The sequence below is a fragment of the Oncorhynchus mykiss genome, chromosome 6 (genome assembly GCF_013265735.2).
Source record: "Oncorhynchus mykiss isolate Arlee chromosome 6, USDA_OmykA_1.1, whole genome shotgun sequence".
In the NCBI taxonomy this organism is placed as follows: Eukaryota; Metazoa; Chordata; class Actinopteri; order Salmoniformes; family Salmonidae; genus Oncorhynchus; species Oncorhynchus mykiss.
This window is the reverse complement of record NC_048570.1, coordinates 56536486-56563198: the sequence shown is the minus strand read 5'-3', so window position 1 is coordinate 56563198 and position 26713 is coordinate 56536486. Positions and strand designations below refer to the sequence as shown.

The window sequence follows — 26713 nt, the reverse complement described above, 5'->3', positions numbered from 1 at the left end:
TATATTAAGCTAATTTAATTTAGTATTTTATTTAAGGATAGCCAGGGGCACACTCCAAACATAATTTACAAACCAAGCATTTGTGTTTAGTGAGTACGTCAGATAACAGACAGTATGACCAGGGATGTCCTCTTGATAAGTGCGTGTATCGGACCATTTTCCTGTACTGCTAAGCATTCAAAATGTAACGAGTACTTTTGGGTGTCAGGGAAAATGTATGGAGTAAAAAGTACATTGTTTTATTTAGGAATATAGTGAAGTAAAAGTAAAAGTATTAAAAAAATATAAATAGTAAAGTACAGATACCCCCCAAAATGACTTAAGTAGTACTTCAAGTATTTTTTACTTAAGTACTTTACACCACTGGGAAAAAGGGTGTCATTATACTCATTACGGGAGGGTGCTAGAGTTTTGAAAACAGGGGTGCCAATCATTTTGAACCCTATCTATATTTTAGTCATTTAGTAGACACTTTATCCAGAGTGACTTATAGGAGCTATAAGGGCCTTGCCCAAGGGCAGATCAACACCTTTTTTTACCTAGTCAGCATGGAGATTCAAACCAACGACCTTTCAGTTATTGGTCCAACACTCTAAACCGCTAGGCTACCTGCTGCCCTGCTAGCTTTTTTAGATGTATTTTTATTACTTTTTAAACAAAATCTCTTTCTCTGAGCAATTGTATTAGTATAAAATAATCTAATTTCCCCATTGATTTATGCAATATAGCTCAGAATTTGATATTTTGATTTTATACAGTCTTTTTTGCTCATCTTTATCAAGGGTGCCAATAATTATGGACATGATTCTTGAAGTATATATCTTAACTGACTTGCCTAGTTAAATAAAGGTTAAATAAAAATCAAACATTTATGTTTATATTGAGATGACCTCTGGCTAAATTGTCATTTAGAGTAAGGTACAAAAATAACCTTATTTGAGTGTAGGTCTTCATGTCTAAGAAATGTTTAATTACCTTTGTCGAACCATCTTGGAAATATAGCAGACAATTAAGACTTCATTTTTGGCTTTTAGTACTTCTATAATAGACTGTGCTGGAGTGTCTAGACTCCTAAATTGAGATCCATGCATGACGTTTCCTCCCATTGAGATCAATGCGATAATTATGTGGAAGTCTAAGTTATGTAAAGGTAGTATGCATCCTAGGCGTAACAAAGAATGGAAATATTTCCAGCAAATTTAAAAACTTTCCTTCCAAACCAATGTAATTTTAGAAATAAAAACATATAAAAATATTATTCAAATGTTCCAAAATAATAATAGATTCCTAACACATTTCCAAATTCTCAAAGTTACCTGGAATTTGGAAAAATGTACAAAAAAATGACACCGCAAATTTGGCTCTAAACCCACATAACCAATGCATTAGGGTGCAGTAAATCCATGACTTGACATTCTGCTATAGAGACTTATGCACGTTAATGCGTATGTCGGGTCTCAATAAGTATTTTGTATATGAAAGTCTCCTTTAAAGTGTTTAAGGTTAGTCTTGGAGTCCTTCTCAATTTTGATGTCCGTGTGGAAAGTGGTCCATTGGGATATTGTCCATTTGGAGTCCACGATTGTAGTAGGCGGAACCATCATATTTCAAGTCCACGGGCTCAGGGTTGTTCAGTCGTTGAACTAGGAGTGAGAAACAGAGATGTGACATTTTGCATGGCCGATAGGATAACAGGAGCTTTCCTATTATTGATCCAGTTCTATCAGATAGAAAATATGCCAGGAAATCCTAAAAGGGAAATATCTCTAAGGGAACTTCCTACCTGGGTCTGAGGGGATTTCCTCAACAAGCTTCCTGTGTGTGAAATCCCGTCGGTCTCTCCTTCTCAGGATGACGTAGACCACCATCGCCACGAAGCACACTGCCACTCCTATGCCCAGGATGGCAGCCCATGCCTCACTCCTCTTCCTGTTCTGCACTGCATCTGAGTCCAAGCCTTTAGAAAATGTATCAAAAAGAATACATGAAAAGTAGGGAAATACATTGCAAATACAACATTCTAATATCGGTGCAATTCTAATATATGGTGCAATAAAATGTTGTCTGGGATGATATATCTCTGAATTTCAAAATATTCTCCCAGTTACACTTTATTTGGATAGTTCCATATACTGTAGATTATATACAGATGGTCAAACTATCAACAAAGTGTCTGTTGATAAGCAAATACTTCCTAAGGTTACGCTTAGGGTTAGGGATAGGTTTACAATAAGGGTTAGGGTAAGAGTTAAGGTTAGGATTAGGGATAGGTTTACAATAAGGGTTAGGGTAAGAGTTAAGGTTAGGATTAGGGATAGGTTTACAATAAGGGTTAGGGTAAGAGTTAAGGTTAGGGTTAGTGGATAGTAAGTCGAAATGTTGTTGAGAGTTATTGAACATCGACAAATCATATACAGTACAAACCATCTACTTGTGACTATCCAAATAAAGTACCATTCTTCCTGTAATTGAGGGCAAAATGTGTGTTTAAAAATAACTGTGCATAAAGAGCACCCTTGTGCATGAGTAGTCTCGACTCAATAGATAGTACTATTTCCCAGCCGTGTAATAACGCCACCCCAATCAGTGCAAAAACCATGCGTGAAAAAGGCAGGTTTTATTGCAATTCAGTGAAAGTTTTCCATCTATTTAATCACGTTGAACCAATTTCGTGAAACCAATAATTAACCAATGTCAGTCGAATGAAGTGTAAAGTGTATCAGTATTTCATTGCCGTTTCATGTCATTTGTGAAATCACCACGGAAGTGATACAGTGCTTTCAGAAAGTATTCACACCCCTTGACTTTTTCCACATTTTGTCCTCTTACAGCCTGAATTTAAATTGGATTACATTGAGATTTTGATTCACTGATCTACACACAATACCCATAATGTCAAAGTGGAATTTCGTTTTTTAGAATTTCGTTTTTTACAAATGAATAACTTATTTAAAGCTGAAATGTCTTGAGTGAATATTCAACCTCTGTTACGGCAAGCCTAATAAAGAAATTGCTGCATTTTGCATTTAGATTTCTGTTCAGTGTAGTTACTCCACAATACTAACTTAAATGACAAAGCAAAAAGTAGGAAACCTGTGCAGAATAAAAAATAATCCAAACATGCATCCTGTTTCCAATAAGGCTAAAAATGTGGTAAAGAAATTAACTTTAGTCCTGAATACAAAGCATTATGTTTGGGACAAATCCAACATAACACATCACTGGGTACCACTCTTCATATTTTCAAGCATGTGGTGGCTGCATCATTTTATGGGTATGCTTGTCATCGGCAAGGACTAGGGAGTTACTTAGGATAAAAATAAATGGAATAGAGCTAAACACAGACAAAATCCTAGAAGAAACCTGTTTCAGTCTGCTTTCCACCAGACACTGGGAGACAAATTCACCTTTCAGCAGGACAATAACCTAAAACACAAGGCCAAAACACTGGCTTGCCAAGATGACATGTAATTTTTTTCTGAGTGGCCTGATTACAGTTTTGACTTAAATTGGCTTGAAAATCTATGGCAAGACTTGAAAACAGCAGTCTAGCAATGATCAACAATCAACTTGACAGAGCTTGAAGAATTTTACAATCCAGGTGTGCAAAGCTCTTAGAGACTTACCCAGAAAGACTCACAGCTGTCATTGCTTCCAAAGGTTATTCTAATACGTATTGAATCAGGGGGGTTGAACTAGTGTTTCATTTTGCATATATATTTTTTGGATCACATTTTTCTTCCACCTTGAGTATTGTGTGTGGATCGTTGACTAAATTGACAATTAAATACATTTTTTTTCCCCCACTTTGCAACATAACAAAATGTGTAAAAAAGTGAAGTGTGAATACTTTAAAACATTTGACCGACATGATTTATTAAATTATGCTCTCCCTGAATCTCTGATTGAATTACGTTAACCAACCCCGTAAGAGGAAAAACATTATGCCTGATATGCAGTTACAGGCTGTGTTAGTTCTGCTAATGTATTGATAAAAATTCAGTTCCTTATGCCTTGGATCCAGCACCTAGGTTGTACTCATTCATTTTGTGACTTTTATTGATAAAAATACCACGAAAAGATAAAGCAAAGAGGACTATGGATTGTTTGTGTTACCCATGGAAACCTGTTTACCATAATACTACTGTCTTCTTGGGCATAATGTGGTTTGTGGTATACGAAGATGAGATCTAACTATTCCAAGGGCAGTTTTGATACAACTTTATACAACTAAATGAAAAGTACCAGACTAGTCAATATGTTAATGAGATTAACAACATGTTTACTTTGAACAACAGTTTCCTCTCTTCGAAAAAGCTTTCACAATCTCAGTCATCACATTTGGAAATTCAAATGTTTACTTCCCAACATCTCCTTATCTGAAAACCAAGCTTGTTACCCTCACTTGCGTTTCTATTTTCTCACAACACCTTTTATTTTATAAAAAGGAGCACACCCTGCATTTACATTAGAAGAAAGAGGGGTATTTATATTCATGTGTTACACGTTTCGTCAAAATATTGTTTTGGCTGTTTAAGCCTGACTCCCGATTGGCACTGATGAAGAAGTGCATTATAGTTTTTTGGGAAAACATTACCATTTCTAAAGGAGGCAAATAATTAGTGGGGAAACCTTTTGTCATCATTGTGATGTTTTCAGATTGACGATTAGATGTAGTATTACGTTAGCTAGCTAGCTAAGATTGAGGGGAGAGCATCTGATTTTATCTAGCTAACTCTAGAATTGCTAGGTATTTTTTATGAACTGCTAGCTAATGGCAACATTGCCATCTGTCTAAAGTAAATTTGGTATTTGGTATTTTTTGGTATTTTATTAGGATCCCCATTAGCTGTTGCTGAAGTAGCAGCTCCTCTTACCGGTGTTCACACAAAACATGACATAATACAGAACATCGATAGAAAATAACAGCTTAAGGACTGAACTACAAAATTTTGAAATAAGAAAATTAGAACAAAATAAGAACCCATTTTGGTTCCAGGTAGAACCCTCTGTGGAAAGGGTTTTACATGGATGCCCAAAAGACTTATATCTGGAACCAAAATACATTTTTCAAAGGGTTCTCCTATGGGGACAGCCGAAGAATCCTTTTAGGTTCTAGATAGCACATTTTTTTCCACAAGAATGTAGTGTAATTTAGACTAAAAAGTCACCATTTGGAATGACTGGGCACCACTTGACTTTTGGGGGCCACTATGGCTGAGGTCTTTTTAGAATGTAGACTCAAAAAATTAGGAGTGCATCAAGGGTTCTTCTAAGATCCTCAAAGTTCATCGAAGAAGCTTATGGCTCTTGGCACTGAAAAATGGCAACAAAAAGGTTATTCTAAGAACCACATAGGAGGTTGGGTTCATAGAGGAACCGCTCTAGTTCTTGGGGGTTCTTGCAGGAACCTATCTACCCAATTGAAACATTTGGAATTGAATTTGAGACGACAGCAGGTGCAGGCATTTAACTGAAAAATTGAAAGATCTCCTCAATTTAAGGTAAGGTTTGTCCCTAGTATGATCTAAATGTATATTATTTTATGATTATACTGTCTATCTTTCATATTTGTGCAAATGGCTGCTTGACACTTTGTCCCTTTTTACAATTCTTTCTATGACAGAAAATGGACACAATTCAATGGATATCAATCAACAAAAAGGTAAGAATATGTTAAAGGATATAGCAGCATTGGGCAAAGATTACTGAACTGCGTAGTTATTTGTGTTTGTCTTTGTATGTACAATTAGTAGTGGTTTGCCTCGTTAATGAATCAATTTGAAGAACCCCTAACGGATCATCCAGGAACCTTTTATGTTTAGTGTAACACTGGCGTGATGCTACCAAGTGATGGCGGGTCAATCCATGAATAGAGAAGATAAGATCTAGGTCCAGATATTGTCTACTTTTGTGTGACATGGTTGTGAGAAACGCTACACCTTTTCACTCCATGTTCCCTAAAGGAAAGGTAATTAGCCAGTATTGGTTGTCAATAGATTAATAAACATTGCCTATTAAGACTGCGATGCATAACTAGTAAGCTGTACTAACCATGGAAAATCTGTAAAGAAACATGCAAATGAGGTAAACAAACAGGTCAAACCAGCCACAGTCTAAACAAATCACTGGCTGAAATGTATGATGAGGTCTTCTCAAAGGTAACACTGTTTTTCGTTACACATTTCCAAGTTTTTACAGTTTGATAGATGTAGTTACTACATATTCAAATCCATGACTGGACCTGGCAAATAATGTGTAAGTGTTTGAAGAGAATCTATTCGTACATCATTTCTAACCTGTCAAAATTGGGGATATCCTCCTTTAATGAATGTCTCCAATCACCCACTCAAATAAACCCTTGTTTAGTATGCTAGAAACTGGAGAGCAGTACTCCAGCAGCAGCGAACCTCAGCTACTGACCCCCTCCTTCCTGTAGCCAGGCTAGCATAGGGGTCTTTTGTCCCCTGAAGAAGGTGTTTGTAATGGAAGCCTCCACTCACTGTGGGCATGCAAGTATTTTCTGAAAGTCAACCCTACCCAGCCGGTTAAGGAAGGGGAGTTTGTGCTTTGACTTAACAAAAAAGAAAAGAGATCCATCAAATGTGGGTCAGGGAGAGACTGGAAAGAAAGCGTTGTGTAAAAAAGACGATGATGATATAACATAAGTGCCCTTTGAGTGTTGTTGGGTATTGTGTAACTCTCTAACTAGGTCCCCTCCTATGTTCAAATCTGATACTCTGTGGTTATTTGTAACGTTTTGACTGCTCTGTCTGGTTGCTGACTCATGCATTAATGCCTCTCCCAAAACATTTAAAACAATATCACAATGGTTCAATGAAGTGAACACACCCATTTAAATTGTTGTGATCTCTTGGCATCTCCCTAAAAGTTGTTACAGGCTCACTTGAACAAGCAAGTAAGTAGGTTACAGGCGCACACAGCAGTACCCTCGAGACAAATAATGTACCAGATATTTAGACACTGGAGCACTGTCTCCTCACCTCTCGCAGAGTTGCTTCCTGAAGCGGCACCAGTTTTCATCATGGCTGTTATTGTGCTGGGACCTGTGGTTGTTGTAGTTTCTGGGGTGATTTTGGCAGTTGTAGTCCCAGGGGAGTCCAAGGGAAGCTTTGTGGAGGGGGAAGCTGTGGATGGTTCACTGGATGGCTCTGGTACTGCAGTCGTTACATTATGGAAGTCCTCTGTACTGTTGGTTACCCTGTTCTCAGCACCAGGATGATCTGGACCAATCTGCTCTGTGCTATTGGTGTCTGGAGCTGTGGTTGTCTCATTTAATTCAGTGTAATTGGACATGGAATTAGAGCCATTTGAGTTTTCTGTGATTGCAGTAGTGGTGGCATTTTGGAATCCACTGTCCTCTCCGGTTGCATTGGAAACTTGGCTTGAGTTTAAGGCAACACTCACTGGGGGTTCTGGTGCAACAGTGGTTTCTGGAGGTTCCTCTGCTGTAGCATTTGGCAACCCTGGTGGCATTGTGGTGCCAATTGTCACACCACCTGAAGTCTCATTTGTGTCCTGGACGTTGTCCTGTTCCCCACTAAATGACACAGAGCCATTTGCGATAACCCCTTCAGAGTCATCTGTTGACTCAGTACCCTCCATTGTCATATCAACAATGTCATTGGACTGAGCTTGTGATGTTGTCTTGTTTAGCTTGGATTTGACCAATTGACGAAGCCAACTTTGATCAATCGTTTGTCCTGGAGAGTCTGTTGGTGCCTGGAGCAAGGCCACATGAAAACCTTGCAGTTGCAGAAGCAAAACAGCACTGATGATTGCGTAAAGATCCATATCCCGTCTCTCGTTCCTGTTCTGAACAACAATCAACACGTAAACAAAATATTTTTGTTAGATACATTGAGTCAAGGTTGGTTCTCCACAAATGTCAAATCTGTTTTCTTAATTATCCCATTTTGGCCCAAATGTCCCATGGTCTGCAGGCCTCTATTGATTATAAATAAATAATATATAGTAATGTACATCATTTTTCTTAAGCAACCAGTCGCCAACAATTAAAGAAATGTATGAATAGTTCAACTGATTAAGGCCAGATAAGGACTTTATGAATTCCCAAGATTCCCATGTGGTATTTCATATTCCGCATGTTCTGGAACAATTGCTCACCCTACACTACAAAAAAAGCAAGCTCTCTATGGGTGGTAGATTGATTTGACTTTATTGTTATCTTTTAATAGAATTATTATCTATTCATACCAATCCAGGAGATAAAATGTTGATGCTATCAGTTTAGCTTTGATCTCAATTTTGTTAAGGCTGACTCAGGGTCAGAGGGACAATTATTTCCCCTGAATAGAAGCAAATGTTTTTCTAATCAAATCTCTCAGAACTTGTATTTTTGAGTGTCTGCCAACTCAGTTATGGGGACAATAGACTAAAGGAATGCCAATGCAATAATCATTCAGGGTGTAACTATGGGGAGACTCCCATGTACTTTAGTTGAGTCAATCTGGGATGAACAGCGATATTGCCTGTTGGCATGCTAAACACACATTCAGCAGCGTTTTCAAAGCACACATGAATGTCTACCTAGCATTTCCCCTTCAGAAATATCCATAAAGCCAAGGGTTGATTAGGTTTTGATAGCATGATAGAAATAAAATAACATATCTGAAATAATGTGTTCTGTCTGTTGGGGTTACTTACTTTATTTTATTTACATTTAAGCATAGAGAAAGTGTCATGATTAACTCAGTCACTGTAGACCATCTTTTTGCCAAAATGTTATCCTCCTTCAATCACTCTGAGTATCTTTGTGTTAGGTTCGTGTGCTCTTCCAACTTTACATATTTGGTTTGGTAAAAATAAAGTTGGTTTAACACCATTTGAGTCCCCCCAGCAAATTATGCAAAAAAAAAAACATATACACTTGACAATTACCTTAATCTTCATAAAACAATAGTCTGGAGGAGATGACACATGTATATTGGTTTGCCTGACTCATGGACAACTACTAAGTACAACTTTAACCCACCAACACCTCAATATGATCATTCTGTTTCATTTGAAAGTGGTATGGCATTTGCAATCGGACGGATTTTCCTCATTCGTTTTGGTGGCGTTATCATTTTACTAATCAAACTGTACCAGACACATATACTGGTCACACAATTCAATGTCTACCATATATCTCCCATACAGAAGAAGTTGTGAAATAGCTCTACATTACTAAAATCACGATCACCACGTACCTTTTTCTGGTGCTTGGTCAGATGGTTACAGCTAACAGGTGTGCGGAATGCAGTGAGATCTCTCAGTGAAACAGCCAGCGTATGAGAGAGAGGGAACAATAGGCTAGGAAAGGGGGAGGGCAGTGCAGGGTATTCAGATCAGAACAACCAGGAACCTGTTCTACCTGATTTTACACCTGACACAAACACACCCTGATATCCAGACAATCCCTAAATGGTCATATGGAACTGGCTATAGGGTAACTAAGGTTATTTAGACATGTCATGGTTTCACGGCTTATCTTCTGTGTTCCTGAGATGTACACTACACATCAGTTTATTTCAGTTCAGTTTGGTTTCCAGGTGTGCAGCACCTGAATTCCCCCTTTGGGCGGAGCATCTGCCCCCAGGTCCTCGGGAACATTCCTCCCTTGTGATCGTGGAATGGCTTCTGTCGTCATGGCAACAAAAGGGCAGTACAGTGTCCATCAAATCAAATCAAATCAAATGTTATTAGTCAGATGTGTAGTGTAGACATTACAGTGAAATGCTTACTTATGAGCCCCTAACCAATAATGCAATTTAAAAAAAAATATGAGTAAGAATAAGAAATAAAAGTAACAAGTAATTAAAGCAGCAGTAAAATAATACTAGCGAGACTATACACAGGGTGTACTGGTACAGAGTCAATGTGCGGGGGCCCTGGTTAGTTGAGGTAGTATGTACATGTAGATAGACTTATTAAAGTGACTATACATAGATGATAACAACAGAGTAGCAGCGGTGTAGCCATTTTATTCGCTGTTCAGGAGTCACATGGCTTGGGGTAGAAGCTATTTAGAAACCTCTTGGACCTAGACTTGGAGCTCCGGTACCGCTTGTCGAGCGGTAGCAGAGAGAACAGTCTATGACTAGGGTGGCTGGAGTCTTTGACAATTTTTTGGGCCTTCCTCTGGCATCGCTTGGTGTTCACAAAGGCCACCGTGCCCACAGAAGAGCAGCATGACCGTGAAAGTCCATATAATATGTAAAGGCCATAAACTACCCAAATCCAAGATTTAAAATAAATGTCTGGCCAGAAAATAAAACCCTGAGCAGCCTTCCTCTGACACTGCCTGGTGTAGAGGTCCTGGATGGCAGGAAGCTTGGCCCCAGTGATGTACTGGGCCGTGCGCACTACCCTCTGTAGTGCCTTGCGGTCAGAGGCCAAATATTTTCAGTCTCCTGAGGGGGAATAGATTTTGTCGTGCCCTTTTCACAACTGTCTCGTGTGCTTGGACCATGTTAGTTTGTTGGTGATGTGAACACCAAGGAACTTGAAGCTCTCAACCTGCTCCACTACAGCCCTGTCAATGAGAATGGGGTCCTGCTAGGTCCTCTTTTTCCTGTAGTCCACAATCATCTCCTTTGTCTTGCTCACATTGAGGGAGAGGTTGTTCTCCTGGCACCATATGGCCAGGCCTCTGACCTCATCCCTATAAGCTGTCTCGTCGTTGTCGGTGGTCAGGCCTACCACTGTTGTGTCATCGGCAAACTTAATGATGGTGTTGGAGTCGTGCCTGGCTGTGCAGTCATGAGTGAACAGGGAGTGCAGGAGGGGACTGAGCATACACCCCGGAGGGGCCCATGTGTTGAGGAACCGTGTGGCGGATGTGTTGTTACCTACCCTTACCACCTGGGGGTGGCCCGTCAGGAATTCCAGGATCTAGTTTCAGAGGGAGTTGTTTAGTCCCAGGGTCCTTAGCTTATTGATGAGCTTTGAGGGCACTATGGTGTTAAACGCTGCCCTGTAGTCAATGAATAGCATTCTCACATAGGTGTTCCTTCTGTCCAGGTGGGAAAGAGAAGTGTGGAGTGCAATAGAGATTGCATCACCTGTGCATCTGTTAAGGTGGTATGCAAATTGGAGTGGGCCTAGGGTTTCTGGGATAATGGTGTTGATGTGAGCCCTGACCAGCATTTCAAAGCACTTCATGACTACAGACGCTATGGGTCGGTAGTCATTTAGGCAGGTTACCTTGGTGTTCTTGGGCACAGGCACTATTGTGGTCTGCTTAAAACATGTTGGTATTACAGACTCGGACAGGGAGAGGTTGAAAATGTCAATGAAGACACTTACCAGTTGGTCAACGTATGCTCGAAGTACATGTCCTGGTAATCCGTCTGGCCCTGCGGCCTTGAAAATGTTGACCTGTTTAAAGGTCTTACTCACATCGGCTGCGGAGAGCATGATCACACAGTCTTCCAGAACAGCTGGTGTGCTCCTGCATGTTTCAGTACTATTTGCCTCGAAGCAAGCATAGAAGTAGTTTAGCTCGTCTGGTTGGCTCGTGTCACTGGGCAGCTCTTGGCTGTGCTTCCCTTTGTAGTCCTGTATTGACGTTTTGCCTGTTTGATGGTTCGTCGGAGGGATTTCTTATAAGCTTCCAGGTTAGAGTCCCGCTCCTTGAAAGCAGCAGCTCTAGCCTTTAGCAGCACTGCCCCCTCAAGATTCTGAGCCTGCTTGGCAGGGTTGGTCCTGCAAAGCCAAAGCCCCCTAAAGGGAGAGCATACTACACAAGGAAATTCTCAAAGCCGCTAATGAGAACCTTGATGACCTTGTACCTAGCCGGTGGGGATTCCGGTGGGGTGCCCCCACCCAGGCAGTGGCAGTGCTGGCAACACTAGCTGCAGTAATCCTTGGGGAGGGGGTCACACTAGGACATTCAGAGAGGGGGTATATTATTGTGACCCTAGTGGTACAGAATCAAAGTTGGACTGCATGGAGATGCTTGGGAATATGGTCAATACGGGTGACCGTATTGTGGGTGTTTCAGGGAAAAGGTGTACAGTTGACCTCCATCCTCTAGGATGTGACAATGGTAAATAAAATCTCTTAATTTTTGCCTATTTTTTTGTGCGGTCTTGCAGGCCTTCTCGTGCAGCTGCAACTGCAAGTACATTTGTAAATCAAGACCAATCTTGAGTTGGGCTCTGGGGTGGTGCAATTGTTGAGTAAGTGATCTTATGGTTGTGTGGGGGTATGGGTTGAGTGTGTGTGGGTGTATGTGTGTATCCCACAACTGTTGCGAAGAAGTAAAATATGTTATTTTCCACCATAATTTGCAAATAAATTCAAAAAAAATCCTTCAATGTGATTTTCTGGATTTTTTTTCTCATTTTGTCTGTCATAGTTGAAGTGTACCTATGATGAAAATGACAGGCCTCTCTCATATTTTTAAGTGGCAGAACTTGCACAATTGGTGGCTGACTAAATACTTTTTTGCCCCACTGTATATAAGAATCTATCAACTCTACAAGCAACACTAGACTCTATTATTATGGTGGGAGATTTTAATACGGTCTTAAATACCTCTATGGACCGGAAAGGAAATCACACTACAAACTATCACCCTCAGGCACTTAAGGAAATCATGAATGCCATGGATATATTGGAATTAGTGTATATATGGAGACTTAAATAACCTGACCTAGTGAGATATACATGGCGGAGGCTTAATCAAGCTAGTCGCCTTGACTACTTTCTTATACCATTCTCTCTGGCACCAAAAGTTTAAAAAGTGTTCATAGGGGACAGAATGCGGTTGGGTTATCACATAATTGCCATAGATATTATTCTTACAGAATTTCCATGTGGGCGAGGATATTGAAAATGTAATCAAAGCCTACTAGATGATACATTGTTTAGAACTAGGACAGAAGAATATATAACTGACTTTTTCAGACATAACATAGGTACAGCAGTATGGGACACTTTTAAATGTGCCTTTAGAGGCAATGCAATTCAGTACTCATCTATAAAACAAAAGCAATTTAGATCAAAAGAGTCCATATTAACAAAGAAAATTGAAGGACTAACAGTACAGTTAGATAGCAATAAAAACGGTACTATAGAGGCAAAGAATAAATTAGAGGAAAAACAAAAAGAAATGGAGGAACTTATTCAAGAAAGATCTAGTGTAATATATTATAAAAATAAAGCGAACTGGATGGAATATGGGGAAAAATGCACCAAATTATTTTTCAATCTTCAATATGGAAATGCTACCAATTTTTTTTTATTAAAACTTGTTACAAATGATGGAGTCACGCATGATTCACCAAATTAGATTTTGAAAGAGGAAGTAAAGTACTTTAAAAATATGTTTTCATTTCAGACTCCTCCATCTCCACTAACTGAAACTAATTGTATGGATTTTTTTCCTACTAATAATGTAAAATTAATATCTGTACAGAAAGACTCATGTGAAGGCCAAATTGCAGAGGAGGAACTGTTTGAGGCAATTGGGGCCTTTAAGGATGGGAAAACTCCAGGGCTGGATGGCATACCAGTGGAAGTATACAAAACTTTTTTTGGTATACTCAAAGGACCATTGTTGGCTTGTTTTAACCACTCCTATATAAATGGTAGATTATCAGACATGCAACAAGAAGGTCTGATATCATTATTACTGAAACAGGACCCAAGTGGTATATATAAAGATCCAGTTAATTTAAAACATTGGAGACCTCTTACACTTCAGTGTTGTGATGCAAAAATCCTAGCAAAATGCTTGGCACATAGAATTTAAAAAGTTTTGTCAGATATTATTCATCCTAATCAGACAGGTTTTTTACATGGACGATACATTGGAGATAATATAAGACAAGTACTGGAAACAATAGAACACTATGAAATATCGGGGACACCAGGCCTGGTTTTCATAGCTGATTTTGAAAAGGCTTTTGATAAAGTACGACTGGAGTTTATATATAAATGCCTAGAATATTTCAATTTTGGGGAATCTCTTATAAAATGGGTTAAGGTTATTTATAGTAACACTAGGTGTAAAATAGTAAATAATGTCTACATCTCAGAAAGTTTAAAACTATCTAGAGGAGTAAAACAAGGTTGTCCAATATCGGCATATCTATTTATTATAGCCATCGAAATGTTAGCTGCAAAGATTAGATGAAACAATAATATTAAGGGATTAGAAATCCGTGGCTTAAAAACTAAGGTGTCATTGTACACTGATGATTCATGTTTTCTTTTAAAACCACAATTGGAGTCTCTCCACAGCCTCTTAGAGGATCCAGAGACTTGTTCTTATTCTGCTATCCTCCAGAGAGGAGAGGAGAGGATAGCAGAATAAGAACTAGTCTCTGGATTAAAACCAAATTATGATAAATGTACCATATTACGTATTGGATCACAAAAAAAATGCACATTTTACATTACCATGTAGTTTACCAATTAAATCGTCTGACGGAGATGTGGACATACTCGGTATACAAATCCCAAAAGAAAGAAATGATCTCACTCCAATACATTTTTATAGAAAGTTAGCAAAAATAGATAAGATCTTGCTACCATGGAAAGGAAAACACCTGTCTATTTGTGGAAAAATCACCCTGATTAACTCCTTAGTTATATCACATATCACTCTTTAGTTATATCACATATCACTCTTTAGTTATATCACAGTTGACCTATTTGCTTATGGTTTTGCCTACACCTAGTGACCTGCTTTTTAAATTATATGAACAAAAAATATAAAATTTTATTTGGAACGGCAAACCAGATCAAATTAAAAGGGCCTATTTATATAATGAATATGAATTCGGTGGGCAGAAATGATGAACTATTAAAGCATTAGACCTCTCACTAAAGGCATCAGTAATACAAAAGTTATACTTAAATCCAAACTGGTTCTCTAGTCAATTGGTACGAATGTCTCATCCTATATTCAGGAAGGGCCTTTTCCCCTTTATTCAGATTACACCTGCTCACTTTCGGTTGTTTGAAAAGGAAATAATCTCCAAAATATCTTTATTTTTTTAAACAAGCCTTAGAAAGTTGGTTGCAATTTCAGTTTAATCCACCTGAATCAGCTAACACAGACATATGGAAATGTCTGCTCTACCCAAAATTACAACCAATTAATTGCAGCATTACCACAAAAAAGGAAGAGGCAAGTAGAAGGGGAAAAAAGTAAGGAACTTGTATGTCGGCCCTGTATTAAAGAGCATAAATGGTTAAAGAAAAGTGTGATAAATAAAAACATATACCAATTTCATTTAAGGACCAAAAACTGACAGCTGTGCCATGTAAATTGCAAAATAGTTGGGAGGAGATTTTCGATGTGCCCACTCCATGGCACATGGTTTATGAATTGATACGCAAAACAATGCCGGATTCAAAACTTATAATTTTTCAATATAAATTACTATACAAAATTATTGCAACTAATTTATTGTTATATATATGGGGGATACAATCTTCCCAGCTCTGCAGATTCTGCTGTGAGGAGGCAGAGTCATTAGATCATGTATTTTGGTATTGTCCATACGTAGCTCATTTTTGGTCACATGTCCAGGAATGGCTGAAGAATTGCAACATTTGCCTAGAACTAACACTACAGATAGCAATACTGGGTGATTTGAAAAGCCATAGTCAATCAATCAATAATATAATAATTATTTTAGTAAAAATGTTTATTTTTAATTTACAATCTGTAGAAGCTATGAGAATAGGAAGGTTCAATTATTTTGTGAAGCATCACAGCACAGTTGAAAAATATATGGCAAGTAGAAATCCGAAATGTATGATGTTGAGAGAAAGATGGGAGGGGTTGAATGGAGCTGAAGGGTGGGACTAATAACAAGATAAACAATGTAAAGCATACGGGATCTGTAAAATATATATATATGTTCGGAACTTTTGTGAAATAGCATAGTTACAAATAGAAATCAAACTGGATGGACATCAGAAATAGAGGAAGGACTAAGAACAAACAAGAGAGAACTATTGTAAAGTAGACTGTCTGTAGAATGTGTATAAGATGTATGGATTGAAGGTAGAAGCAGAAGTGTTTATTAGTTTACTTCAATTGGGGGGATCGGCGGTGGGGTTTGCGGGGAATAATAATAAAGGTATATTCTTAAAAAAAGTATGCATGTCTATATAGGTATGTGTATGTACTGTATATATGTGTATATATATGCATGCGTGTATGGATATATATATTTACCAAAAAAATATGGGGGATTGGAAATGATGCAGACAATTACATTGGAAGCAACATTCTTTCCGCAATATTAAGCTGATCCACCCTCTAAAAAAAGTGTGGATTGTCTGTAATCCATGGCTTCTGGTTGAGGTATGTATGTACGGTCTGTCATAACGTTGGCCTCTTTGGGTATAGCAAGCTCATCCCCCTCTCCCTGCCTCCCCATTTCCTCCTTCAACTAGGTTGCTGTGGTCAGAGAGACGTCGTAAATTCCTGAGAATCTCCTCATGGACACACAGTATAGAGAGAGTAGATTTTCATGGAGAACAAAGGAATTCCTTCCACCTCACAGAACTTGAGGTACGAACAAATTTCATGTTCCGGAGAAAGTATAAAAGATCCAGCTACGAACTGGTCCGTTTGTCACAACTTGGGGAAGCTCATGGGAGACGGTGTGGCCACATTACCGTAAAGCTGTTTATATAATAGCCTCAGATATGAGGTTTACATCTAATTGTTGTATAAGATGAATGAGTGAGTATGATACTGTTTACACAATTTTACAATGTGATTTTGGACTGTTTAATGAAGGAAAACTCAAAAAGGGGATTGGAGTTAACTAAATCAGAGGACCGCCCCTGAGCCCAGTTAGGGTCAGGTGTCCTGGGACAGCCCTTTTCTGCCTTCCCGAATAAAACCCCCAATCGGGTTTTTGATCAGCAGACCGAGCTTACCTCAATTACGAGATGGCTGAAGGTTGCAAACCATGTTTTTCTCCATTAGGGGAGACAAAGGTTGTAGACCATTGCTGAATCTTTTAACCATACCACGTGGTTAAACTCTTAGACTATCGATACCGACAGAATAAGAAGTCTATGATATTAATTACTAGTCTGCAGCGAGGAATTTAGTATCGTTGAACGCGAAGAATGACAACCGCCGAAACATCCATTCTATAACGAAAGTAATGAATGTCACTCTGAACTACCCACTATAACCACGACAGAGAGAGAGGGGGAGAGAGACGGACAATTCTACAATAGAAATGAACTTTTCACCAGGGATCACGACGACACACTGAGCGTAAATATATTGATTGATTGCAATTGTTCCCAAATGAGTGAGCGTTCATGTACAAAGGACTAGCATTTCAATTGTTAGAATTATCACTCTGTAGTGACTTCTTAGTCGACCCCACTTCACTTTTGTCGAACAAGCCGCGATGCCAGTATAGCCCACTAGGACACATACTCCTATCATTTCATGTAACCATATTTACTGTTTGTTTATGCATTTCTGTGAATTACTTAGTTAGCAATAAATAAATGATTTAAGAAATTGATGTATGGATGACTCATAGTGAAGACAGGGTTCGTGCAGATAACCAACAATTTACGTTTGGAATGAGACTAACGTGAGGTAAAGTAAATAATTCATTAATTCAAAGACTAATTGAACAGAATAAATATATGAAAAGTTATTTTAAGAAATGATAACTATGTAATCTGAATATTTTTCCTTGGTGCCCCGACTTCCTAGTTAATTAGTTACATGATTAATCAGTTGATCGCGTAATACTAATTATAGAGAATCTTTGATAAAAACCATGTCTTCAATTCAATGATAGTAAAGACACGACAGATTACTGTTGGAACGACAAATTGTGGGGACGACCAATTTTTGTGGAAGCCAATGACTGATGTGGTGTGCTTCTCAACGTCATCGGAGGAATCCTGAAACATATTCCAGTCTGTGCTAGCAAAACAGTCCTGTAGCTTAGCATATGTTTCATCTGACACTTTTTTTTATTTATCGAGTCACTGGTGCTTCCTGCTTTAATTTTTGCTTGTAAGCAGGAATCAGGAGGATAGAATTATGGTCAGATTTGCCAAATGGAGGGGAAGGGAGAGCTTTGAATGCGTCTCTGTGTGTGGAGTAAAGGTGGTCAAGAGTTTTTTTCCCCTCTGGTTGCACATTTAATATGCTGATAGAAACTTGGTAAAACGGATTTAAGTTTCCCTGCAATAAAATCCCCGGCTACTAGGAGCACCACCTCTGGGTGAACGTTTTCCTGTTTGCTTATTGTGGAATAGAGCTCATTCAGTGCGGTATTAGTGCCTGCATCAATACTCTACCTCAGGCAAGCAAAACTTTGAGATTTGGAGGGAAAAGGTTGGAGGGATGGATTTTTCAGCCTTGTCTCACCCAAAGACAAAGATAAGATAAGTTTAACTGTATTGTCCCTGAGGGGTATTTTATCTTAGTGCTGCTGCTTCCACATTAAATATATCACATAATACAAATCATATAATACAACAATATTGCAATAGGTTAAGAACACTCATCAGATCAACTGTAAATGGCATGCCTTCACATACATACAGAACACACACGCCCATGCACACACCCACCCACCCACACAAAAGTCAATGAGTCAATGGAAGGGACACTGACTCTGTGTTCAGTTTCAACATGATTTCAGACGATTGCCTACTGTGCAGATTCCAGTTATTCCCTTCTCTCCTTATCCTACATCTAACCTCTCTATCATGATGCTTAGCAATGTCACTTTGGTGATGCTCATTCTGATGGAAATCGCATTTTTTTAAGATAGGGCCTTTAATTATAAGGTGTCCTGAAATACTGGCTTGCTCTATTGCACAGTTTTTAAGCGTTGACTGCTTTCCACATATTCACTTTGAATAATAATCATCATAATTTTACATGTCCTCCGCGGTATTAATTCCTACTTTTCCTAAGTCTCACCAGTATGAAATTCTATACTGCCACCAGATGTCAGCACTAACCAACGTACTAATAGGCAAGGGAAATATCAGTAAGCTGGACGTCAGTATACACTTTTCAAACGCGTTTATGCGTCTCATTTTCTATTCACAGTTCAAAGGGAAACGAATCACTTTTCGGTTCGATTCATGTCTTTGAGAGAGATAAATAATTTATCACCCAATATGTTTTAGTAGAACTGTTCGCTTGTGGTATACGCTTGCTCATGGCTCTCTAGAAGTAAAATACTAGCGCTATTACTAAGTCAATCATGCACAAATGTTTTATTCAGTTGAATGACACCCTCTGGATTGATATTCCTAGTAGAAGCACGCTGTGAATATCTTTTAAAACCTATTTCAGTCTAAAATAGGCTGATGTTACATCTAACATTTAAGTCTTCTTATTAAACAATGGTGTTATTGTTGCTGTAAGACTCATTTGTTATCCTCATAACATAATTCAACTTCTGTGGGTAATTATATTGAAACATCATAGGCTAAGTATTAAGCTCTACAAGTCCCCAACATGCTATTAACTATAGCATAAGGAACATGTTGAGTTACGATCATTATAATCATCTAAATATCATTGTAAAATAAACATAACTGTTAAGGTCCATAAGCCTTGCAATAACTGATTTGTAATTGATTTAGTTAGATCATCTTAGATGAATATCCTGTTTATTGTGTTCTGGAGTATCTCCTGTGATGTCTTCATAAAACAGATAATGGCTTGTGGTGATCTTTGAGCAGCTGAAACTGGGTCGTATTCATAAGGGCATGCGATGGAAAACGCTTTGAAATGTTTTGCAACGGGAAACAAAATGAGTGTTTCAGTCCATTTTCGTGGTGCCTTATGAATACAACCCAGGATTCTCCAGAAGGACTTTAGCAGACAGAGCAGGCCTGTCAACATGTTTAGAACAGACCACTGTGCAGCAACAACATGCGGAGTGGAGCAGCAAGGTCTGGAGAGAGAGGCCTGGAGAGAGAGAGAGGACACAGAGAAGGAGAGGAATTCCTCTGTGATGACATCACTGCCTAGCCATTATCAGAGATCAGACCGTTTGAGAGGAGAGAGCGAGAGAGAGATGGGAAAGATGACAAAATATCCAACAAAGGATTTCAGTGGCCCAATTTCCTCATTTTTGTGAAGATATTTATTGGAACAATATTTCAGTTAATCTTGTTGTGGAAGTGGGTCTCTGGGACTGCTTCCCTATTCTACTCCTCACCACATGTTCAAATTATGTTGTTTTCTCAATGACATTCAAATCAGCATTGAAAAAAGGTGCACATTTAAGTTTGTCCCCCTGAGCGAGTCTGACCACAAGTCAGAGAACACTATGATGACACACAAAATGTGTTTGACGGATCGCGGGAAACAGCAGGAATAGGCTTTAGTCGCCTACAATCCAAGCTATGTCTTCCAATGGTGCGACTGCTCTCGCCATCCAAAGATTATCCAGACAGTAGTGGTGTAGTCTACAGCGATACGGATATCACTTATTATTGCTATCTACATAGAGCGTTGATGTGAATCACACTGCTGCTCTCTCATTTAGCTATTTGCGCCTTACGAATTGTGGTTGTTGTGGATGGCTGTTCACACATCTAAATGTGTATTTGAACCTAACAATGGTTGAATTCAAAAAGTTTAAGCTGCCAATAATAATTGTTTTCACAGCTGCATAGTGTGGATCCAAGACCATGGAATGAAAGTGGGGCTTTTATTGCTCAATCTAATTGATGATAATACATTTAAAAAATCCATAGGTTAAATGAACACATTCTCAAACTTGCACGCTTTTGATAGACTTAAAGGGGCAATCCGTAGTTACTACATCTATTTTTGGACTTATATACAGTACCAGTCAAAAGTTTGGACACACCTACTCATTCAAGGTTTTTTCTTTATTTTTACTATTTTCTACATTGAAAAATAATAGTGAATACATCAAAACAATGAAATAACACATGAGGATTCATGTAGTAACCAAAAAAGTGTTAAACAAATCAAAATAGATTTTAGATTTTAGATTCTTCAATGTAGCCACCCTTTGCCTGGATTACAGCTTTGCACACTCTTGTTTGGAGAGTCAGAATTTATTTTTCAACTCGAATCAATGAGCCCAATCAGTCCTCCATGAACAACAAAATCATAAACAACAGAGTATAGCTGTCTAATAAGTCCTTAGTTTTGGGTTCATGCTCAGGTGTAACAAGCCATTTTAAAAATGATCTGCTGAAATTGTTGCAACCCCTATTACTAGCCTGTTCAACCTCTTTCCTATCGTCTGAGATTCCCAAAGATTGGAAAGCTGCCGCGGTCATCCCCCTCTTCAAAGGGGGAGACACTCTAGGCCCAAATTGCTACAGACCTATATCTATCCTACCCTGCCTTTCTAAGGTCTTCAAAAGCCAAGTCAACAAACAGACCACTCCGAATCCCACCTTACCTTCTTCGCTATGCAATCTGGTTTCAGAGCTGATCATGGGTGCACCTCAGCCACGCTCAAGGTCCTAAACGATATCATAACCGCCATCGATAAGAGACATTACTGTGCAGCCATATTCATCGACCTGGCCAAGTCTTTCGACTCTGTCAATCACCACATTCTTATTGGCAGACTCAACAGCCTTGGTTTCTCAAATGATTGCCTTGCCTGGTTCACCAACTACTTCTCTGATAGAGTTCAGTGTGTCAAATCGGAGGGCCTGTTGTCCGGACCTCTTGCAGTCTCTATGGGGGTGCCATAGGGTTCAATTCTCAGGCCGATTCTCTTCTCTGTATACATCAATGATGTCGCTCTCGCTGCTGGTGAGTCTCTGATCCACCTCTACGCAGACGACACCATTCCGTATACTTCTGGCCCCTCTTTGGACACTGTGTTAACTAACCTCCAGACGAGCTTCAATGCCATAAAACTCTCCTTCCGCGGCCTCCAACTGCTCTTAAACGCAAGTAAAACTAAGTGCATGCTCTTCAACCGATCACTACCCGCACCTGCCTGCCCATCCAGCATAACTACCCTGGACAGTTCTGACTTAGAATATGTGGACAACTACAAATACCTAGGTGTCTGGTTAGACTGTAAACTCTCCTTCCAGACTCATATTAAGCATCTCCAATCCAAAATGAAATCTAGAATCTGCTTCCTATTTCGCAACAAAGCATTCCTTCACTCATGCAACCAAACATACCCTCATAAAACTGACCATCCTACAGATCCTCGGCTTCGGCTATGTCATCTATAAAATAGCCTCCAACACTCTACTCAACAAATTGGATGCAGTTTATCACAGTGCCATCCATTTTGTCACCAAAGCCCCATATATTACCCACCACTGCGACCTGTACGCTCTCATTGGCTGGCCACCGCTTCATACTCGTCGCCAAACCCACTGGCTCCAGGTCATCTACAAGTCTCTGCTAGGTAAAGCCCCACCTTATCTCAGCTCACTGGTCACCATAGCAGCTCCCACCCGTAGCACGCGCTCCAGCAGCTATATCTCACTGGTCACCCCAAAGCCAATTCCTCCTTTGGCCTCTCCTTCCAGTTCTCTGCTGCCAACGACTGGAACGAACTGCAAAAATCTCTGAAGCTGGTGACTCTTACCTTCCTCACTAGCTTTAAGCACCAGCTGTCAGAGCAGCTCACAGATCACTGTACCTGTACATAGCTCATCTGTAATTAGCCCATCCAATATACCTCATCCCCATACTGTATTTATTTATTTATCTTGCTCCTTTGCACCCCAGTATCTCTACTTGCACATTCATCTTCTGTACATCCTACCATTATTACTTCGCCTCCATGGCCTATTTATTGCCTTACCTCTCTTATCCTACCTCATTTGCACATGCTGTATATAGATTTTTCTACTGTATTTTTGATTGTATGTTTGTTTATTCCATGTGTAACTCTGTGTTGATGTATGTGTCGAACTGCTTTGCTTTATCTTGGCCAGGTCGCAGTTGCAAATGAGAACTTGTTCTCAACTAGCCTACCTGGTTAAATAAAGGTGAAATAAAAACAAATAAATAAAAATAACAATTTGGCAAACAATGTTTAAAAAAATGTTTTAATTGAGTTTATAAAGCCGCATACGAACATGGTCTCTTTTTTGCTTTCTTGAGTAAGGCAGCTCCAAAATGCAGGCGTTTCCGCCTAGCTCAGTGCTTTCTGTGGTGGTGGGGCTAGCCAGCAGAAAATACAGAGCGTTACGTCTTATTGGCTCAGTTTTCTGTCACGATTGGCTCAGTTTTCTGTAACTCATGGGACAGTACGTCACCCCATTGTCTAAGGTTAGAGCTAGAAAATGTTTTGGGTTTTGTGTTTTTCCATAGAGTTATATTAGAAGTGCCCATCCCAGAAGGCTCAAGGTCATTGGCCACAGATATAATCAAATCATGTTATATCTACAGTAGCTTTGATTGGACTGATGTCCAACGTGTCAACATCATACTTTCAAAAACTTAGCTAGCAAGCTAGCAGTCATCACCATGAATCAAGTCGACAATTTACTGGAAAATCATTTTCAATCCTTGTCATATGAAGATAAATTAGAGATAAAACGTATCGGTGCTCATCGACTACTGGACATAAACGTTACACAACAAGTTAGAAATTGCAAATTAAAAAATTGGTGGCTTGGGAAGGAATCCGTGGCTAACTGTGATTTCAAGACAACTAGAAACTCTGGAAAAACGAGATACGACTGGGAAAATACGTTTTGAATGGTCATTTAACTCAGCATTGGAAATCCGGCATCTTTGTGTTTGATGACAAAATTTGCCCACGAAGGACCGCGGCACCACTTTCCTGACCAATCACATCACAACAACGTTGAGTCCAAAAATGTCTTAGGATGTAGGATGCCAGAGAGATATGTATGCTGTAGCTAAGAAAGTAATACTAAGTGTATGTTGTGTAGTAAGCTGTTAGTAGCCCATGTGCCTCACCCAAATAATTTGGTCTATTTTTCACCAACGTGATATTGTAAACTCATCATTCATGGCAGGTCTGTGCTTGTTTGCAAACTTTTTTTGTACATCTTTGACCGTGCTACGGATAGTAGTACACAGTAAGAACGGCCCATGTTCTGAATTCTGTTGCTGTACATTTCAAAAGTGCCGAACAAATATTTATATTGACTACATCCATCGTCGCTCGCTCATTAAAGTCTTCATCGAAATTACAGATTGCCTCTTATCCACTTGTTGTCTGCTTATGCCATAGTTTGTACATCTCAATTGTCAGTAGAAACCACATTTGTTTCTACCAACAAGCAAGTCAGCCATGTCAGCTATGTTTTGTAAAAAGGCAATAAATGAGGCTGAATGAACTGTTCGGCTGAAAGCCAGGTGTAGCAGTGGTAAGGTGTTGGGACTGCTGTTGGGACTCTGCTGTTGGGACAGCTTTGTGTAGGCCCTAACAGTTTGTGGGCACCGTTTGTCACTGTTATAGTGCAATTACTGTATTGTTTAGTGTTGTGTTGTGTAGTGGCTTTGCTGGCTTGCATCCCACAATTATTTTTTTGCCCCACCAAGATTTACATGCTAAAATTGCCACTGGTCCTATATCTATGAGAGAAGGTCAGGATTTGTATTTTTATTTTTTTTACCATGGAATGGCCTGTATAACTTTGATGTGGAAATGTCGAGATACCTTCAGACAACTGCCGTGAAGCTTGTGGGCTTCATGGAGCGAAACAACTGACACGTCCGTTTGGACATTACAAGCGATTTGTCCAGTTTAGCAAGGCCCTGGGCCCAGTTTTTCAAAAGTTATCTGATCAGAATCCAGCACTCGGATAGGATTAGATGTTAGAATTGGGTTTTTCAAAACTACATTTTTTAAATTCTGATCCTCCGGATAAGAATTCGGATTTGGTAATCGAATCTGACCTTCAATCAGGATTCAATGTATTTTTTTTGCGTTTTTCAAAACTCACAGGTAGTGATTAGGACAGTCTTGATGCCAAAAAATGTAACAAGTGTGGTTTAAAAAAAAACTAAAGCTTCATTATGGTAAATTGACCACAGTATAGGTATGTGGTCAGTAGTTATATTGCGAAGTGTCAAATAAATGTGGGTACTTACTTATAAGTGATATGTAGGCTGTTTTATTGTTAAGCTCTTAAGAGTTTTTGCCACCACCCCGCCCCCTCCCGCCCCTCCAGAAATCTCCTTCTCAAAGCTAAGGATCTGGATCACATTCTGCACATATGTTATTTTATACTCTGAAATGAAATGGATCAAATGCAAAGATGGTATTATTAACATGAAAAGATCTCCAATAGGTCTCTCCAATCAGGAAACTACCCACTGTATTTCAGAAAGCACTTATTCTCTTCAGTAACATTTGCCCAGGAGAGCTTTCTGTGCCCATAAAGATGCCAGGACCAGCATCAGGGCACAATAGAGACATTAATGGTGCTGGCAGTCGGCAGATGTTGAGGACACGAGTCCGTTCCTGTGGTGGGCACTTTGGCAGACGGCACAGAGTTTAGCACCACTGCCACTATTCACCAGCAGCACAGTCCAACGATTACCGCACCGGCTCAGCTGTGTTGCCAACTACCACATAAAATGCTTACTGCATATGGAAAGCATGTGTGCTCCCTGCTCACCGAGCAAAAATAAGCAGGCCACATGGCTGCGTTTCAAAAGACACTCAACAACTCCATTGTGTGTCTGAATTGCACTTTTAAAGGACACGGTTTGGTCTGCAATTACAACCTATTTGCAGGTGTTGGGATTCAAGGATCATGGAGGGATGGCTACCACAGGACGAGTATCCTAACTTGCAAACCGATTGAAGAATAAAACAGTAACAGAATGTGAAAGGGCTCTTCTTTTATGTGACTTTAAATTATTAACATATGAATTCAGTTGTCATTCACCAAGCCTTTAACATTAGTCTATTTGTGGAAAGACATGACTGCTTCCATCCGATTACATGCCACATGATTGGCATTGCAATTCCCTGAGGGTTGTCATGAAATTGGGAACAGCACAGTAAAATTAGAGAACAATGTGTGACGTATGTTACATTCTGTAGATGCAATAACTGTTTCAAGGATTGTTTGTATTTAGGTGCTATTATCAATAAATGCCATTATCAGTGTATGCCATCTCCCATCCTTAAACTGAGACCCTGCAATATGACAATGCCACGAGCAGCAGGATATTGTAGATGAGAGTGATCCAAGACGTTGCACTTGCAAAACAAATATACTGTATGTGCATGTGCCCAGGTGTTCACACTGCTGCAATGTGATAGCTATGGGACCAAAACAGCAGAGAAGTTTAGTCACGCGACTCATACTCTTAGTTATTGTGGAAATTGGCCCAATGGAGGAACTGCATTTCACTCTCAATTTGATGCTTGTTTGTAATGTGATGCTTTCTATGCCTTAGATTCAACATTGTTAACAATATAACACCCATTGACACCCATTGACCATAAATTCCTTAGATTTTTGAAAGGATTTGTTAACACTGTTCTTTTTTTTAATAGCAAATCTTTATAGCGTCAAAAAATTTTTTTTTTATTTAACTAGGCAAGTCAGTTAAGAACAAATTCTTATTTACAATGACAGTCTACACTGGCCACACCCAGACAACGCTGGGCCAATTGTGCACCGCCCTATTGGACTCCCAATCACGGCCGGTTGTGATATAATGTAGCCTAGATTTGAACCAGGGTGTCTGTAG

The 26713-nt window shown here is 39.3% G+C and overlaps 1 protein-coding gene across 2 annotated transcripts; it reads right to left on the bottom strand.

Moving 5' to 3' along the window:
• Positions 1–243: 243 nt before the first annotated feature.
• LOC110526184 (mucin-15) lies at positions 244–9349 on the bottom strand. Of its 2 annotated transcripts, none has more exons than XM_021606897.2 (4): positions 9234–9349; positions 7005–7836; positions 1784–1957; positions 244–1643 (listed from the first exon to the last, which is right to left on the bottom strand). In XM_021606897.2, exons 2-4 carry the CDS (start codon positions 7813–7815, stop codon positions 1522–1524), a joined length of 1107 nt encoding a protein of 368 aa, XP_021462572.2. In that variant the 5' UTR covers positions 7816–7836; positions 9234–9349; the 3' UTR covers positions 244–1521. The 2 variants fall into 2 exon arrangements, with proteins under 2 accessions (XP_021462572.2, XP_036836390.1); XM_036980495.1 differs by having other exon boundaries at positions 7005–7831; positions 9234–9337.
• Between the last annotated feature and the right edge of the window lie 17364 nt (positions 9350–26713).

Excerpts from the sequence above, each read along its gene's own strand:
- LOC110526184 (XM_021606897.2), bottom strand. The coding sequence starts at position 7,815 with ATGGATCTTTACGCAATCATCAGTGCTGTTTTGCTTCTGCAACTGCAA. Across the intron at positions 1,958-7,004 it reads AGGAAGCAACTCTGCGAGAG|GCTTGGACTCAGATGCAGTG; the intron begins GTGAGGAGACAG and ends CATTTTCTAAAG. Across the intron at positions 1,644-1,783 it reads GGAAATCCCCTCAGACCCAG|TTCAACGACTGAACAACCCT; the intron begins GTAGGAAGTTCC and ends TCTCACTCCTAG.